Raw genomic sequence first — 17,226 nt, forward strand, 5'->3', positions numbered from 1 at the left:
GTGTGTTACTTATGCATGAGTGCATATTTTTCATTGAAAGTATGGTTATATAATTTTTCTGCATCTGTGATCATATGTATGTAATTACCAAAGTGTAATTACAGGATGAGAGTTGTACTCATGGTGCCCCATCTTCTTGGTACTCTTTCATACGATTCTTTGAAACAACTGATGGTTTTGCCATCCACCGCCTGTTCACTGAACGCTTTCCAACTGTCTGCAATTCTGTGTACTGTATATGTTTCTAGCTTTTGGAAATGGTTGGAACTACATAATGAGCCTCATATTATATATTTAGTTTTTCTGTAGATAGTTATTAGATTTATATTCAACTGTAACATTTAAGATGTTTGAGAATGACTCCCTAATGACTTAGTCATTTTAGCAAACTATAATCTCAGTGATCATTTACCTATCAGGCTCAAAATACAACTTATTCAACATTACTGGCAGGAACTTGATATTTCCAACTCTTGAAATTTATTTAACCTTTGTTTCAGTAATCCTGACCTTTGAGCACCTTCAATGAATATATTGCAAGATATTTCTTTTGTCCCCATTCCAGAACATAGTGTCATGTGACAAGCTCATTAATTTTGGTGTTATTATGTCTATGCATGAATTACAGTATTGCTGTATACCTTTTATTTCAGATATTCTTCCTGCCTTGAAATAGGAGAGAAGTACAGAGCACAGACACTCACCATAGCTGATTGGCCCCAGGCAATGCTATGATAGTTGTTCTATCAAAATCATCTTTAGGTAAGTATGGTTGTTCAAGTTATGTTATTGACATCCTATGCTTGCTATCACTGGTGGGGCCCTCGATTATTATTATTATTTCTGTATGTGTGTGCTACTCAGGATACAGTTCACCTTCCACTAGTACTTAAATTACTAAATAATAGTAGTTTTTAAAAAGATTCTTACAAATTGTGAATTTTTGCTATTAAAAATTGATTCTATTTTGATAATTGACATGAAACTAATTGTAAAATGCTAGTTTTATTAATAATTTAACCATACACACATTTGTTTTCAAATTTGTGGAAATATGACAACACAAAGTTAAAGCACAAAAAAAAAAAATAAGATTTTAGAGTATTCACAATATTAATTGAATAATAAACATCTAAAGTTCTAATATTATACAAAATGTTCACATTGAGATACATCTTCTGGAAAGAAGTCATGTGTCTTTTTTTGGAGAGCACAGTCCCTCAGATGTGTGTCGTCTGGTGAGCACAGTCTACCCTCAGACGTGTGATGTCTGGTGTGCACAGTCTTCCCTCAGATGTGTGTCGTCTGGAAAGTATGGTCATCCCTCGGAAGCGAGTCTTCAGGGCAGCACAGATGATGTTGCCACAAGAGATCCCAGGAAGTCTGATAAACACTCTTCTTCCAGGTTTTCCCCTAAGATAAACTGGAGTGTTAAGATAGATCCCACATATATTTGGTAAAAAGCATTGTACTTGATTACTGAATATCAAAAAAGCTTATGATCCATAAAGGCTTATCCAGTAATAATGAAAAAAAAATTACTGTTCAAACACATTTTGAGATTTATTAATTAGTAGAGGAAAAGTTTAAAAGTAGAGGAAAATATATTTCATATTATATTTTTCATCATTATGCTCTTAGTAATAAAATTTAATTTTAAAGATATTGAAATACTGTATTGTATGTTAATACATATGCAATACATTAAGGTAATTGTAATTAGCGAGTCGAATGATTATTCAACAAAATGCTAACAACTAATTAGCTGAATTAGAACATGACCATTGCAAGGCATCAACTTTTGACTAATAGTATTACAATTATGTTAATTTTTATACTATACATTATCAGATGCAAACCTCATTCTTAGAAGACTGATGTTACAATGATCTTATAGCAAAACTGAATAATGGGTTTCTCACCTATGAGAACAAGTTTACAGGATCTTGGAATCTCTTCCTGCCACTGATCAATAGGTTCGGCCTCGTACAGCTCTTGCACCGATTGTAGCATGACACGCCGACTCTCTCCAACCACAGACATTATACCCTGCAATTGTATTGTCTTATTACTACAGTACTTTCTTATTTGACATGATATTCATAATGTTATTTTTAGCTGCATCAGTGTTAGCTGTGGCTGCATGAGTCGGTGATGGCTGTGGCAGCATGTGTTGGTGTTGGCTGTGGCAGCATGTGTCGGTGTTGGCTGTGGCTGCATGTGTCGGTGTTGGCTGTGGCTGCATGTGTTGGTGTTGGCTGTGGCTGCATGTGTTGGTGTTGGCTGTGGCTGCATGTGTCGGTGTTGGCTGTGGCTGCATGTGTCGGTGTTGGCTGTGACTGCATGTGTCGGTGTTGGCTGTGGCTGCATGTGTCGGTGTTGGCAATGGCAGCATGTGTTGGAGTTGACTGTGGCTGCATGTGTCGGTGTTGGCTGTGGCTGCATGTGTCGGTGTTGGCCGTGGCTGCATGTGTCGGTGTTGGCTGTGGCTGCATGTGTCGGTGTTGGCTGTGGCTGCATGTGTCGGTGTTGGCTGTGGCTGCATGTGTCGGTGTTGGCTGTGGCTGCATGTGTCGGTGTTGGCTGTGGCTGCATGTGACAGTGTTAGCTCTAATCAGTTTCTCAATATAATAACAGGTCAAAATTTAGATTTAATAATGTGACATGTTCAGATTCATTTTGCTATGCTATTTAAAATCAGATATAACATTTTCTATATTAATATAAAATTTTCTAGAGATGTCTCTTGACATTGTGAACTTCCCTCTGTTTTAATTACATTTAACCTCTCATTCATTTAAGACAGCTGAGTGAAAGTATTTTTGCAAATTTTAAAGTTTCCAGCTGATTTATTTTCTTCCGAAAAATTAAATACTTGATAATAGACATGTATTCCATGGTTCCACACAAAGATCACATTAGATTACACAATTTTATGATTTTTTCTTGTATATATTTATTAATTACAGTATTCCTCATTCTTGTTTTTCTTGCATATTTTTACATTCCCAGACCTCTTACCTTCATTCTGTATATATTAACATGTTGTCCCGCGGAGTTGGTGAGGGAGCGCTCCCACAAGAGGACCTCCACCAGGCTGTCCAGGGCAGACTGAGTCATGCTTCCCTCAGCCTCGAGAGTCACCGTCCGTACCCGCTGCACACTCATACAAGTAAGAAGCCATATTATAAAACATAATAATTAATATTTATAACATTTTAAAATGCATTTTAAAATACTACCTTTCACAAGCGGTGACTCGGGTTGGATGAGCTTTAAGAAAATAATATAAATATTTACACTTTTTAGAGTAACAAAGGAGATTCTAGAATCTCCTAAAGGAGCTTATGGCAGTACTATAGTGAGACAGTCAACACACCTGGTCTAGATGTGGAGTGCCATCAACAAAACGCGAATGAAGAGTTCGATTGTAAGACTCGTTATCAAATTTATCATATGCATGGAGGTCCAGGATTTTGTCTAAATCGATTCTGAAAGAAACTTGATGATAGTTGATAGAGAAAACACAGTCTAGTATAAAGATACAGCCAGAGGCTTGGGCGTAGTAAAAGAACTTTGACATACGGAGAATGTCACAATAATGTATATGAAACAATTGATAAAGATAAAAATGATCTGCGTATATTTCCTGCACTCGGCAGTACAGTACTGTACTTGTCAGTAAGTATGAGAGAATGTCTGTGTTTATCCAATGTTGGGGCCAGATACTTGGTGCTAGCTCCACCCCAAGTTTGCAGAGTGAATGGTCTTGGGTACGGGATGGACAATACTTGTTGGGGGTTGAACCTAATAATGACTCTACCCACAAAACTGGCAGGCCACATCCCCAGATTTCTTTATATTTTTCTGTGAGAAAAGGAGGGGGGGGGGAGATAGGAGATGATTGAAGAGAGGTGAGGGAAGAGGGTGAGATGGGGGGAATATTGAGAGAGGGTAGGGGGAAGAAGGAAAGAGACATGGGGATGGAAAGAATGTTGGAGAGTGAGTGGAGGGATATGTTGAGAGATGCAACAGACCCATGTGCAGCGGGGTCCCCCTCCCCCCAGTTCCCCAGTGTAGTTATATGGAGCACTAGAATGGTGCAGTAGATACACACATGGGGGTCTGGTAGCTGAGCGAACAGCGTGCAGGACACGTAACTCTGTGGCCCAGGTTCAATTCCCGGACCAGGCAGAAACAAATGGGCAAAGTTTCTTTCACCCCCTGATGCCCCTGTTACCTAGCAGTAAATAGGTACCTGGGAGTTAGACAGCTGTTATGGAGCTGCTTCCTGGGTGTGTGTGTGTGTGTGTGAAAAAAATAAACAAATTAGTTAGTAGTTAAGTTAGTTACAGTTGATTGATTGACAGTTGAGAGGCAGGCCAAAAGAGCAGAGCTCAACCCCCGCAAGAACAACTAGGTGAATACACACACACACACACACACACACACACACACACACACACACACACACACACACACACACACACACACACACACACACACACACACACACACGCGCACACACGCGCACACACGCGCGCGCACACACACACACACACACACACACACACACACACACACACACACACACACACACACACACACACACACACACACACACACGAGTGTTGGGAAGACGGGACACCACGAGCGTAGCTCTCATCCTGTAACTACACTTAGGTAATTATACACACACACACACCAAAGTTCAGGGATAAATCACTGTTGCTGGCACTCGTGGGGCTAGACATAATATAAGCCAAGAAAAATCCTTACAAATAGTGGTGCCCTCCCCTAGACTAATACTTTCCGCTTCAAAAGCCCCCCCCCCCCTTTGTATCCCTTATATGCTCCCCAATCCTTCATTCTTCATTCCAAAAGACCCTCTCTGCCACCCTTTTCATGTCTCTAAAATTGTGACACGACCCTTTATGGCAGACTTTCTTATGTATGTAAATATGATTGTAGTGGGGAAGACAGTGGTCATCATCCATGTCACGCGTGAGGGCAGTTACCTCCCCTAATGTCCAGGAACTGAAGGGATCAATGAAATGCAAGGCAAGTGGCACTTTCACCAGCTGCAACCCTGTGCTACCTTTCACCAGCTGCAACACTGCACTACCTTTCACCAGCTGCAACACTGCACTACCTTTCACCAGCTGCAACACTGCACTACCTTTCACCAGCTGCAACACTGCACTACCTTTCACCAGCTGCAACACTGCACTACCTTTCACCAGCTGCAACACTGCACTACCTTTCACCAGCTGCAACACTGCACTACCTTTCACCAGCTGCAACACTGCACTACCTTTCACCAGCTGCAACACTGCACTACCTTTCACCAGCTGCAACACTGCACTACCTTTCACCAGCTGCAACACTGCACTACCCTTCACCTTCTGCAACACTGCACTACCTTTCACCTTCTGCAACACTGCACTACCTTTCACCTTCTGCAACACTGCACTACCCTTCACCTTCTGCAACACTGTACTACCTTTCACCTTCTGCAACACTCATAGTTGCATGCAAGAGTTTTGGCTTGGTGCATCTTGAGGAACAGAGGGCAAGGATAGAGTGAAGGTGTCAGCCAGCAATGTTTACAATAGTGGCTGACCATCTGTGTCAAACGCTTCCAACCTCACACAGTATAGACCTTGTGAGTTACACAAGATGGAGATGAAGGAAATCAGTACAAATATGAATTAAGATTTCAGTAAAGTATTTTAAATTAAAAGCAATTGAATCAAAATTTAAAATGAGATTCATTGACAAACTACTACTTACAATTACAGCATCATCCAACACTGAATATGTTACAAAATAGATATTACATTATCTTTAAATGCACTTTTACTACATCTCCCAAATGAAAATAATGACACATGAAATTCACTAGATATCAGATACAGAAAATTATCAACATACTAAATATCACGACTATAACTTGGAAGAGATTACAGTGGACAGATGGGCCTCTAGCCACCAGTACGTAGCTAAAGGGGCAGTGGATTTACTGGAGCAGTAGGCCTATAAACATACGGATATCATGCACGAAAACAAACATGGTGAACCCGTTTTATTCCGTCCTTTAATATAAAGTTAAGTAGTGACATGTTGCTGGAGTGCATATGTTTTTTATTCTGTATAAAGGTTCTAATAATTTATAATTTCATGTGTTGTAGATACTATCACTGATTGTTGGCTAAGAGAAATAATTAATGACCCCTCCCCAATTAGCTGTCAAAAATCGAAATCTTTGATAAATTAGTTTTCATTAAGAATAAAGAATACAAAAGCCTACTGTCCCATAGGCAACCACTATATTAATTATCCTACAGATGAAACAATCCAGCTATCCCTATAACCTATTAGTTTGTTTCTTTAGTCACCAACTGTTTCCAAACCGGTCTTTCCCGAATCTAAACTTAATTTACATACATTGTTTGATATTATATTTTGTCTTGGTACATTTAAAACAGATTGGAGGAAAGCAAGCGAAAATAGGCAGTAGATACCACACTAGAAGAGGGAGTGACCGGCCGGGCTCGTACCTGCACCTCTGTGTCAGCACCACCTCCGCCGAGCTGTTGATCGTCCTGCAGGCACAACAAAAGGGCAAGTCTTAGCACCAGGTACAATACAGTCAGCAGCAGGTGAAGATGGGATAAGTACCTAGGAGATTGCTACATACTTCCCCCCCCCCCCTCCTAAACTCTCCTCTGCTAGGTAAGGGAAGAGAAGGGGAGCGGGGGGGGGGGAGGAGAGGGGGAAGGAGGGAGTGGGTAGCAAGGAACTGAGCAGCCAAATCTCTTGATATGCCATTACCTAAAAAACTCGACCTAACCGAACCAGGAACGTCCAAACCTTTCACTTCGTAGATGTTTTACGTCCACTGTGCATCGAAGTGATAGGTTAGTAGGTTGGATTTTTCAACGCAATGGCAAATCATGTGAACGGGCTGCTGAGTTCCCTTGCTAACCACTTCCTTTTCCCCCCTTCCCCGCAAATCAGCTCCTCTGCTGCACACTTCCCCCTTCGTCAGCACCCCTGCTACCCTTCTCCAGCAAGTAACCATCTTCCCCACTCCCTCAGCTCCCCTAATAATCCCCCTTCCCTTCCTGTAGATCTCACCTGACAAGGTCTGTGACGCCCTGGAGTTCTCCACCGTCGACCAGATCCGTCTTGTTGATGATAAGCAGGTCGGCCAGAGCCACTTGTCTGTGGAGGGGAAGACCTGGTTATCGAACCTGTAAACTGAGGCAAGGCAAGGAGGGAAGGGCGGCTATGTGTTCCGGAGACATCCGCGTGGTGACAGTGGCAGGAGTAGCCTGAACCTCAAGAAGGTAACTATTGTAAATGGCAATGTTACCTCGAGGTCAGAAATGTAACTATTGTACATGACAATGTTAACATAATGCATATTCAAAATATTATGATTAACAACTAATTACCCACTGTATCATGTTCTTAATAACTGATTTAAAAACACACGTTATAAATAGTTTTGTGGCAGTGTTAAGAACATTACTTAGTTACGTGTCTACGTTATTTTCGATAATTTCCTCCAGAAGGTGTTTCATTAACATAAGCAAGCCACAGTCCCTCAGATAGTTGCTTCAGGCTTCCCAAACAATTGAGATGTGAATTGTGTGGTGGACGCTCGGAGCAACTTGGCCTCGTTTATTGATGGCATCTACAATGATGCAACCCGTCCTCGACTCAAGTCCATTACATCCAGCGGTCGACCCCGCAGACGCATTCATAAATTTTAACATGCTGTTCATTCAAAACGGGAATTTTCTCAAATATAAATGAATATTATAGTATATTGTGTATATCTAGGCATAGGTTAGGTTAGGTGTCAACCCATCCTCGACTCAAGTCCATTACATTCAGCGGTCAACCCCACAGACGCATTCATAAATTTTAACATGCTGTTCATTCAAAACGGGAATTTTCTCAAGTATAAATTAATATTATAATATGTTAGCATATTGTGTATAAATAGGCATAGGTTAGGTTAGGTCAGGTGTTTAGGTTCTGTTGGCAATTATTTGTATTTGTAGTACGTGGGCGAAGCATTTACAGCGTTGTGGTTCGAACAAAATTCGGCAGTGAAGCACTTGTTCCGGATATGTTCGAACGTCAGCAGTTGTGAGTCGTGTGTAAACCGCTTTTCATTCATAAACAGGGGGTTTGGCGGGTGCATGGAATTACTTTTGGGTCTCTGTTTGGAAGATAAGCTGAAACCGTTTTTCATTCATAAACAGGGGGTTTGAAGGGGCATGAAATCACTTTTGGGTGCTTGTTTGGAGGACGGGCTGCGTCATCAGTTGTAAACCTTTTTCATTCATAAACAGGGGGTTTGGCGGGTACATGGAATGGACTTTGGGCCTTTGGAAAACTGGCTGCATCATTCAGCCCGTCCTCCAAACAAAAACCCAAAAGTGATTCCATGCACTCGCCAAACGCCCTGTTTATGAATGACAAACGGATTACACACGACTCACAATTGATTTCGTTCGAACACTTCTGGAACAAGTGCTTCACTGACGAATTTTGTTCGAACCACAACGCTGTAAATGCTTCACCCACGTACTACAAATACAAATAATCACCAACAGAACCTAAACACCTAACCTAACTTAACCTATGCCTAAATATGCACACCATGGTAACATAAAATAATAATAATTTATATTTGAGAAAATTCCTGTGTTGAATGAACAGCATTTTAAAATTTATGAATGCGTCTTTGGGATCGACCGCTGGATGTAATGGACTTGAGTCCAGGACGGGTTGCATGTGTAAACGTTTTTCATTCATAAACAGGGGGTTTGGCGGGTGCCTGGAATGGACTTTGGGTCTTTGTTTAGAGGACGGGCTGCTACATAAAATAAATACTTATTTTCTTACAAATATAGAATTGAAATGCCAAGTTTTTGAGGCATACGAACTAAACAAAACCGATTCAAGAATTCAAAATTGAACTGAAAAACATTTTGGACATAAATTTTATAACATTAACAGTAAAAGTAAAATTATCAGCTATAAGACACAAGGCTGCGATTGGAACCTACATACACTGAAGAAGAGAATAAAAATATTTGGAAATTGTATAGTACATAATGATGTCTACTTGTTGAACTGTTATTGTGATTTTCGCTTACCTAATTTTCAGTCAGTCCCGTGGCGTAGTGGTAAGACTACACCTGGCGTTTCCCTTACTCTTTGTCCTGGGTTCGTTTCCTGGCCGGGGAGGATTTATTGGGCGTCAATCCTTAACTGTTGCCTCTGTTCACCCAACAGTAAAATGGGTACCTGGTTGTTAAACGATTTGACGGGTCGTATTCCGGGGAATATAGGATTAAGGACTTGCCCGAAACGCTATGCGTACTAGTGGCTGTACAAAAATGTAAGAATTCATGTATATATATAATTTCCGTGTAATATGCAACCGTTTATGAAGTTTTTATTTATGCAACTGTAGAAACAAGGATCAGACCTAATTCTCCTTGCCTATAAGTGCAAACATTTAGGTAGGCACCTACATGTGTGTTAACTAACAAACACATACAGACCTCACAGCTTCATTGATGACGCCTTCTGATTTCTTCTCGCTGATGTTCTGAAAAATATACAAATGTAATAGAAGTAATGCAGCTCAATGTCCATTACACGAGGGAAATTAGGGAGAAGGAAGAGAAGGCGTACAAGGAGGAGCAGGATAATAATAACTAAATTAAAAAATAACTCATTTTGTCGGGGAACATTAAGCCAGTGTACGTTAGGCAAATATCTAGGACCCCCCCCCCCTCGATATTTGTCTAACGTGTTCCCCCTGTACGCACTTTAACGTATGTATAGGGGGGGGGGGGGGGTACGTACGTTATAATACGTACTGCCTAACGTGCCCCCCCCCCCCTCTTCTACCCAAGGTCGAATTACTGACCCTCTCCAGGAAGCAACCTTACAACTAACTGGCTGACTAAATTCTGGGAACCTATTTACTACTTGGTAAACAGAGATATTAGGTCATAGGAAACGCGCCCAATCATTTCTGTCCCGCTTGGGATTCGAACCAGATTTCCCGATCGTGAGTAGAGACTATCCCGACTGTTCTACCGGGACCTTAAGGATAATAATTGTGTATGTCGCTTGTATTTTTTAGGCTCTGCTTCACTTGAAGTTTACAAATTAAAATTTTTAATGACCTGATGCATTTTGCTAGTGTATAACTTAGCATCTTCAGAGGCAGACACACACAGAATAAAGAACAAACACCACATGTCATAGTTTACATGGTGCAATGATTGGGGGGGGGGGTTACCGTGTCCAGACGATTAGGTAATACCCTGGAAACACAAACCTAAACTGTCTCTATTTTCCGCTTGTTACAACTTGTAATAAAGTTGTTACATCTTGGCGTAACGTGTTTATGGCGTATTAGAACGTTGTTACAACTTGGTATATTGGTTGTTATAACTAGTTAGGTGTTAAAACTTGTTTGAACGTTGTACCAACGTCGTAGTTTCGGTGTGTGTTTGGCGGGTATGGGCTTTCATTCTCATTAGTCAACAGAGGCGGTGGAGTGGATTGTAAACTGGCAGTTTTCTCTTAAGTTTGCTGATTGCAGGAAATACCTATCGTCATCAAAACCCCTGAGAGAGCTGCCACTGCTATACAAGACCACTACACGACTATACATGACTACCTTCAGCATTCATTCAAAATGCTGTATACATGACCACCATCATGACTACCTTCAGCATTCATTCAAAATGCTGAAGAAAGAATGACTAACCAGCAGCTTACCTTCATGGCATATTTGGCGTCGAGCACCGTGACGATCCCTGTGGGAGAGGAGAGGATGAGCAAGGAGCCTTGGACTACGATACTCCGCGCACACAACAATATACATAATATATGCGGTGTTTCACAACACTTGAAAAAATCTTTATGGCTCAAGCTACAGTCTTCTCGGCGTGATGCCTTCTTTTGATAATTAATTTTATGGTTCAATTATAAAGTTAATGTAATATAGTCGTGTCTACCCTTACGTTAGCCCTCCTAACATACGTCTAATGTAGACAAAAATTAGCCTACAAGTTATAAAAATATATTTCAAGAACAAATGTGACAAAATACTGAACGTCCGTGACCATTAAACTATCAGTTTCACTCTATATACAAGTGTCTAAGCAGCCTGGGAGCCGGTCGGCCGAGCGGACAGCACGCTGGACTTGTGATCCTGTGGTCCCGGGTTCGATCCCAGGCGCCGGCGAGGAACAATGGGCAGAGTTTCTTTCACCCTATGCCCCTGTTACCTAGCAGTAAAATAGATACCTGGGTGTTAGTCAGCTGTCACGGGCTGCTTCCTGGGGGTGGAGGCCTGGTCGAGGACCGGGCCGCGGGAACACTAAAGCCCCGAAATTATCTCAAGATAACCTCAAGATAAGCCTAATATTGTCACCAATCACCCACACTAGAAGAAATGCTCAGCATCACCTAAGATTCAGATCTAACCTAACCTTCCCACTCGTCTCTTCTACACTGTTCAGTTGTTGTCCTAACACACTCAAGCGAAGCTTTACAGTAACAATGTATAAATGCACCACATTCCCAAAGAGCTGCGGGAAAATCTGATACGTGTATATATCTGTGTATGTGAAGATATGTCATTATTATAATCTTTTAAAACAAGGTGGACTTTGAAAGATATATTTTGTTTAGTATTGTACACTTGTTAAATCTGTATTGTATTTGGTAAAGATATGTAGCCTCATATTATTAATACAATAATATACATTTATAATATCAAGAAATTCCCCACATACAATTAGTAAATTAACACTGTACTAGTTCCTTTGTTTTGACCGACCCTAAAATTATTGCTTTTGACTATTTCTGTATCTCTATTTTGGTTTATTCCCATTTAGTCTTAGAGCATGGTTTAAAAAACCATATTTCGAGACCTATTTAGTTTAGGAAATTTATGAGGGGTATTGAAGTGTCGAGTTAATGTCAATTTATAGCATTATTACCCCGGTAATTTAAAATTAATGTCACTCGATATTTTAAGTCATGCCCGAACCACTATGCGTAATTAATGCCTTTGTAAAATATAAGAATACTACTTGACCGCTGTAATATGATCCTTTGTATATCTTCATCATCATCATCATCATCATCATCATCATCATCATAATAATAATAATAATAATAATAATTTATATTATTTTGACGTCATCAAAATGGCGTATAATAACTGACGTATAATAATATCTAGTAAACTTCTTGATAAATTTAATTCTTTAAAACACGGTGTCTTTACAACAACCGTGTTTTTAAAGAATGAAATTGGTCAAGAAGTTTACTAGATATTATTATACACCATTTTGATGACGTCACAAAGAAGGATGACATTTGGGAAGAAATATTCACCTAGGCTGTAATAATAATATAAATAATGATAAATATTATTATTATTATTATTATCAAGATATACAAAGGGTCGTATCACAACGGTCACTTAGATTATATACTTTGATGGTAAAAGGTTATATTAGTTTTCGGTAATTATCATAATATCAAGGGAAAGAATTCACTATAAAATAAAGTTTACAAGATAGAAATGATTATATATTGAAACATCACAACATTACTCTACCTACCTACCTACCTACCTTGTGGATGTTCCGGGGATCAAGTGCCGTCCCGGTCTCCTACACAAAGATGTCATATATATATATACTCATCATTTCATAATAAAAAGACTTTCTCAAGAATACTTAAATGCCATGACTACAACAAGACTGTATAACCTTTCTCCTAGGCCCATCAACAAGCTGTCTCAATGACAAAATATGATGTCGGAAGCCTCATTCACTTGGTTAACCACTGGTCAATTTCTGGGCAGTTTCCTGTACTCCTCCAACCTCTGAGATAACAGCACATTCTGAGTAGCTGAATCTATAACAACAATCCAACCACTATACCGCCATGCCCGGCGCCCACTACACTATACTGATGACTAGAATTCTTTCACCTGTCCTCTTTACCGTAAATTAATAATTTCATGCCTCCATTTCTTTCGTACATTCCTTTGCTCTATGCCTTGCCTCTATTCCTTTCCTCAAATGCCTTGTCTCTATTCCTTTCTTCTATGCCTTGCCTCCATTCCTTTCCTCTATGCCTTGCCTCCATTCCTTTCCTCAATGCCTTGCCTCCATTCCTTTCTTCTATGCCTTGCCTCCATTCCTTTCCTCTATGCCTTGCCTCCATTCCTTTCCTCTATGCCTTGCCTCCATTCCTTTCCTCTATACCTTGCCTCCATTCCTTTCCTCAATGCCTTGCCTCTATTCCTTTCCTCTATGCCTTGCCTCTATGCCTTGCCTCTATTCCTTTCCTCTATGCCTTGCCTCTATTCCTTTCCTCTATGCCTTGCCTCCATTCCTTTCCTCAATGCCTTGCCTCCATTCCTTTCTTCTATGCCTTGCCTCCATTCCTTTCTTCTATGCCTTGCCTCCATTCCTTTCCTCTATGCCTTGCCTCCATTCCTTTCCTCCGTCCTCTCCCAAATCCTTATCCTCGTATACCTTGTGAGTGCTGTATAGCCATTTGGCTCAGGGTGTTCTGATTATTACCTCGACTCAATCCACCCGCTCTGCTAATACGTCCATCAATCCATTAAAAATGACGTATTAGTTTAAATCAAAGCTAAGTAATACTGACATTTTCTGCGTCGGTCTCGGTAAGTTAGGTGGGTTGATTGGGTTCATACATTTCTGGTTAGGCACAACGGTTGTATTTTTTCCGTTTCTGGTTTGGCAAAACAACAGCATTTTTTTTTTACGCTACTCGTCGCCAAACGGTTGCTTTTTCTTTTACGTTTTTGGTTAGGTAAAATAGTTGCATTTGTTACGTTTCTGGACGGAAACATTGCAACTGTGGTTAGGCACCACAGTTGCAATGTTTACGGAGTGGTTGAACACACAGCTTCCATAGATACACGCGCTCACAGACCAGCCCGTCCTCCTAAGGTGTCAAAACGTCAAGAAACCGGTCAATTTAGTGTCCTAACCTAACAGACTAAGGCAGAGGACCCAAAACAGAAAACGGGACAGTACGTCACTTTCGCGAGCCGATTTTATTTTCCAGTACGGGGATTTTTAGCCTTAGTAAATCATACGAGCGAAAAGCGAAGTTCTTTGTTAGAGGACAGGTTGAACATCGACTGCCCTCCCACACCCCCGTACGCAGTACCATTCTCACTATCACTTCCAAACCATTACATTGATATAAAGTATTCCCCCCCCCCCCACACTACGTCAGCCTTAAAAACATTCTTTCCAGCTACGTCAGACTTAAAAACATTCTTTCCAACTACGTCAGACTTAAAAAACATTCTCTCCAGCTACGTCAGACTTAAAAAAACATTCTTTCCAAATACGTCAGACGTTAAAAAACATTATCTCCAACTACGTCAGACGTTAAAAAACATTCTTTCCAGCTACGTCAGACTTAAAAACATTCTTTCCAGCTACGTCAGAGTTAAAAAACATTCTTTCCAGCTACGTCAGACTTAAAAAAAAATTCTCTAGCTACGTCAGACTTAAAAATCATTCTCTCCAACTACATCGGATTTAAAAAACATTCTCTCCAACTACGTCGGACTTAAAAAAAACATTCCCTCCAACTACGTCAGACTTAAAAAACATTATCTCCAACTACGTCAGACGTTAAAAAACGTTCTTTCCAGCTACGTCAGACTTAAAAAGCATTCTTTCCAGCTACGTCAGACTTAAAAAAGCATTCTTTCCAGCTACGTCAGACTTAAAAAACATTCTCTCCAGCTACGACAGACTTAAAAAAGTCATTCTTTCCAGCTACGTCAGACTTAAAAAACATTCTTTCCAGTTACGTCAGACTTAAAAAACATTCTCTCCAACTACGTCAGACTCAAAAAACATTCTCTCCAACTACGTCAGACTTAAAAAAACATTCTCTCCAGCTACGTCAGACTTAAAAAACATTCTCTCCAACTACGTCAGACTTAAAAACATTCCCTCCAACTACGTCAGACTTGAAAAACATTCTCTCCAGCTACGTCAGACTTAAAAAACATTCCATAACAACAAGGCATCTCGTCATCACTCAAAACACCGCCAAGTGCCCCTTGAGCGCTGCCGTCTAGCCGCCCACACCACCGTGAAAATTACCCCAGCGAGGTCGGTGAATAATTAGCGATTAACCTTGATGAAATTATCACCTTAAATATTGTCGTGTAATTGAATGGTGTAATACCCACATTATGAAGCTCCTGTGTCCGAGAGTGTCCTTCACCAACCTGTTCTCTGTAACAAATACCTCGCATTTTGTCGTCAAACTCCCCCCAACGGTCAAAATATGATGTACTTTAAATCATGGCGGCTCACAAACATTCACGTTTTCTATGCGTGGGCTGATCGGTAAGGTTAGGAAAGGTTCAGGAGTTTTAGTACACCATTTTCTGCCCGTTGTGGTAACGGGAGAGGACAGGCTGCCTCCAAGAGAACGTTGGCTGTAAGAGTGGCTCTAAATATCAACTATGTGCGTTGACGTGGACTCTTTGTACTCGTGAGGTCAATGAGTACATAAAGCGTGATAAAACAACAAAGTGATATAAAATATAGAAGCCACTTATAGGGTTCTATAAGATATAGAAGCTACTTATAGGTTTCTATAAGGTATAGAAGCTACTTATAGGTTTCTATAAGATATAGAAGCTACAAGATTAAAAGAATCTACAGAAGGATTATTGGTCAACACGAGGCAGCACCTGCTTATATCCACCCACACCCATCCATAGGTCTAACCTACGCTTGAAACACCTCAGCGATTTCAAGCCTTATTGTGTTACCTGGTAACTTCTTCCATAAATCAACAAACCTGTTTCTAAACCAGTATTTACCCAGGTGTGTTCTGAAATTAAACTTCCACAATTTGTATCCCTTGTTCCTATCTTTTTAATTATTAACCGAGTTATTCTGCACATCATCAATTTTGCGTAGGTTAGCCATATGAATGGGCTTGGGTGGATATAAATAGGTTCTGCCTCGTATGGACCAATAAGCCTTCAGGGGCCAGATTCACGAAAACACTTACGAACCTGTACATCTTTTCTCAATCTTTGGCGGCTTTGTTTACAATTATTAAACAGTTAATGAGCTCCGAAGCACCAGGAGGCTGTTTATAACAATAACAACAGTTGATTGGGAAATTTTCATGCTTGTAAACTGTTTAATAAATGTAACCAAAGCCGTCAAAGATCGAGGAAAGATGTACATGTTCGTAAGTGCTTGCGTAACTGCTTTCGTGAATCTGGCCCCTGGCGTCTATTCGCATGGTCTTATCCTTCTCTTCTTAATCAGTCACGTGAGCAGCAAACCATCATATAGGTTAGGGAAGGCGCCGCAGAGTACAGTGTATCAATGCTTAGAGCAGCGCCCACCAACGTGCAAGACAGGAGCGTCTTGCTCCAGCAGACCTTTTGTAGTCTTATATCAACGCTGCGCCGCTGTTTCTGCATTACTTCACACATACACCTCCAGACATAAGGGCACCGGGGGGGGGGGGCTGTTTGTTAATTTAGTCGTCGAGGCCAAGGGTGTTTGTGTTAATATTTACCAACACGGTGTGTGGGGGGGGGGGGGGAGGCGGTGTTTTCCTAACTGACGCCACCAATATATGAAGGTTATCACGAGGGAGGGAGGGGAAGAGGTCTTGGTATCAGGATTAACATTTGGGAAATAGTCTTGGTATCGGGGTTAACATAGGGGAGAGGTCGTCTTGGTATTGTAATCAGCATGCAGGGAGTGGGGGAGGTGGTCTTGGTATTGTAATCAACATGGAGGGAGTGGGGGAGGTGGTCTTGGTATTGTAATCAACATGGAGGGAGTGGGGGAGGTGGTCTTGGTATTGTAATCAACATGGAGGGAGTGGGGAAGGTCGTCTTGGTATTGTAATCAACATGGAGGGAGTGGGGAAGGTCGTCTTGCCATCGGCGGCCAACAGACACAAGAGACACCCACACCCAGCAATCTGCCGCCGCCAGACACAATCGCTTGGCTCGTCTTTTTTCCGCTGCTAATTTCCCCTCTCGCTCTCCTTTGCCAATATTGGCTGAGGCCGCCCGAAGAGCCCTCCTCCACCCCCTACTCAGGCTAACTATCCAAC

General features: G+C 41.0%; 1 protein-coding gene across 2 annotated transcripts in view; it reads right to left on the reverse strand.

The window, feature by feature from the left end:
• Nucleotides 1-989: 989 nt before the first annotated feature.
• LOC123755361 (zinc-regulated GTPase metalloprotein activator 1) overlaps nucleotides 990-17,226 on the reverse strand; it is a 92,509-nt gene continuing 76,272 nt past the window's right edge. For both annotated transcript variants that reach the window (XM_069327828.1, XM_045737913.2), the window contains exons 6-13: nucleotides 10,825-10,862; nucleotides 9,591-9,637; nucleotides 7,141-7,227; nucleotides 6,561-6,605; nucleotides 3,380-3,491; nucleotides 3,022-3,156; nucleotides 1,923-2,049; nucleotides 990-1,413 (exon numbers count right to left, since the gene is read on the reverse strand). In XM_069327828.1, the coding sequence (XP_069183929.1) occupies nucleotides 1,340-1,413; nucleotides 1,923-2,049; nucleotides 3,022-3,156; nucleotides 3,380-3,491; nucleotides 6,561-6,605; nucleotides 7,141-7,227; nucleotides 9,591-9,637; nucleotides 10,825-10,862 (665 nt within the window). In that variant the 3' untranslated portion in view covers nucleotides 990-1,339. The remainder of the gene's footprint in view (nucleotides 1,414-1,922; nucleotides 2,050-3,021; nucleotides 3,157-3,379; nucleotides 3,492-6,560; nucleotides 6,606-7,140; nucleotides 7,228-9,590; nucleotides 9,638-10,824; nucleotides 10,863-17,226) is intronic.

This window comes from Procambarus clarkii, chromosome 20 (genome assembly GCF_040958095.1).
Source record: "Procambarus clarkii isolate CNS0578487 chromosome 20, FALCON_Pclarkii_2.0, whole genome shotgun sequence".
In the NCBI taxonomy this organism is placed as follows: domain Eukaryota; kingdom Metazoa; phylum Arthropoda; class Malacostraca; order Decapoda; family Cambaridae; genus Procambarus; species Procambarus clarkii.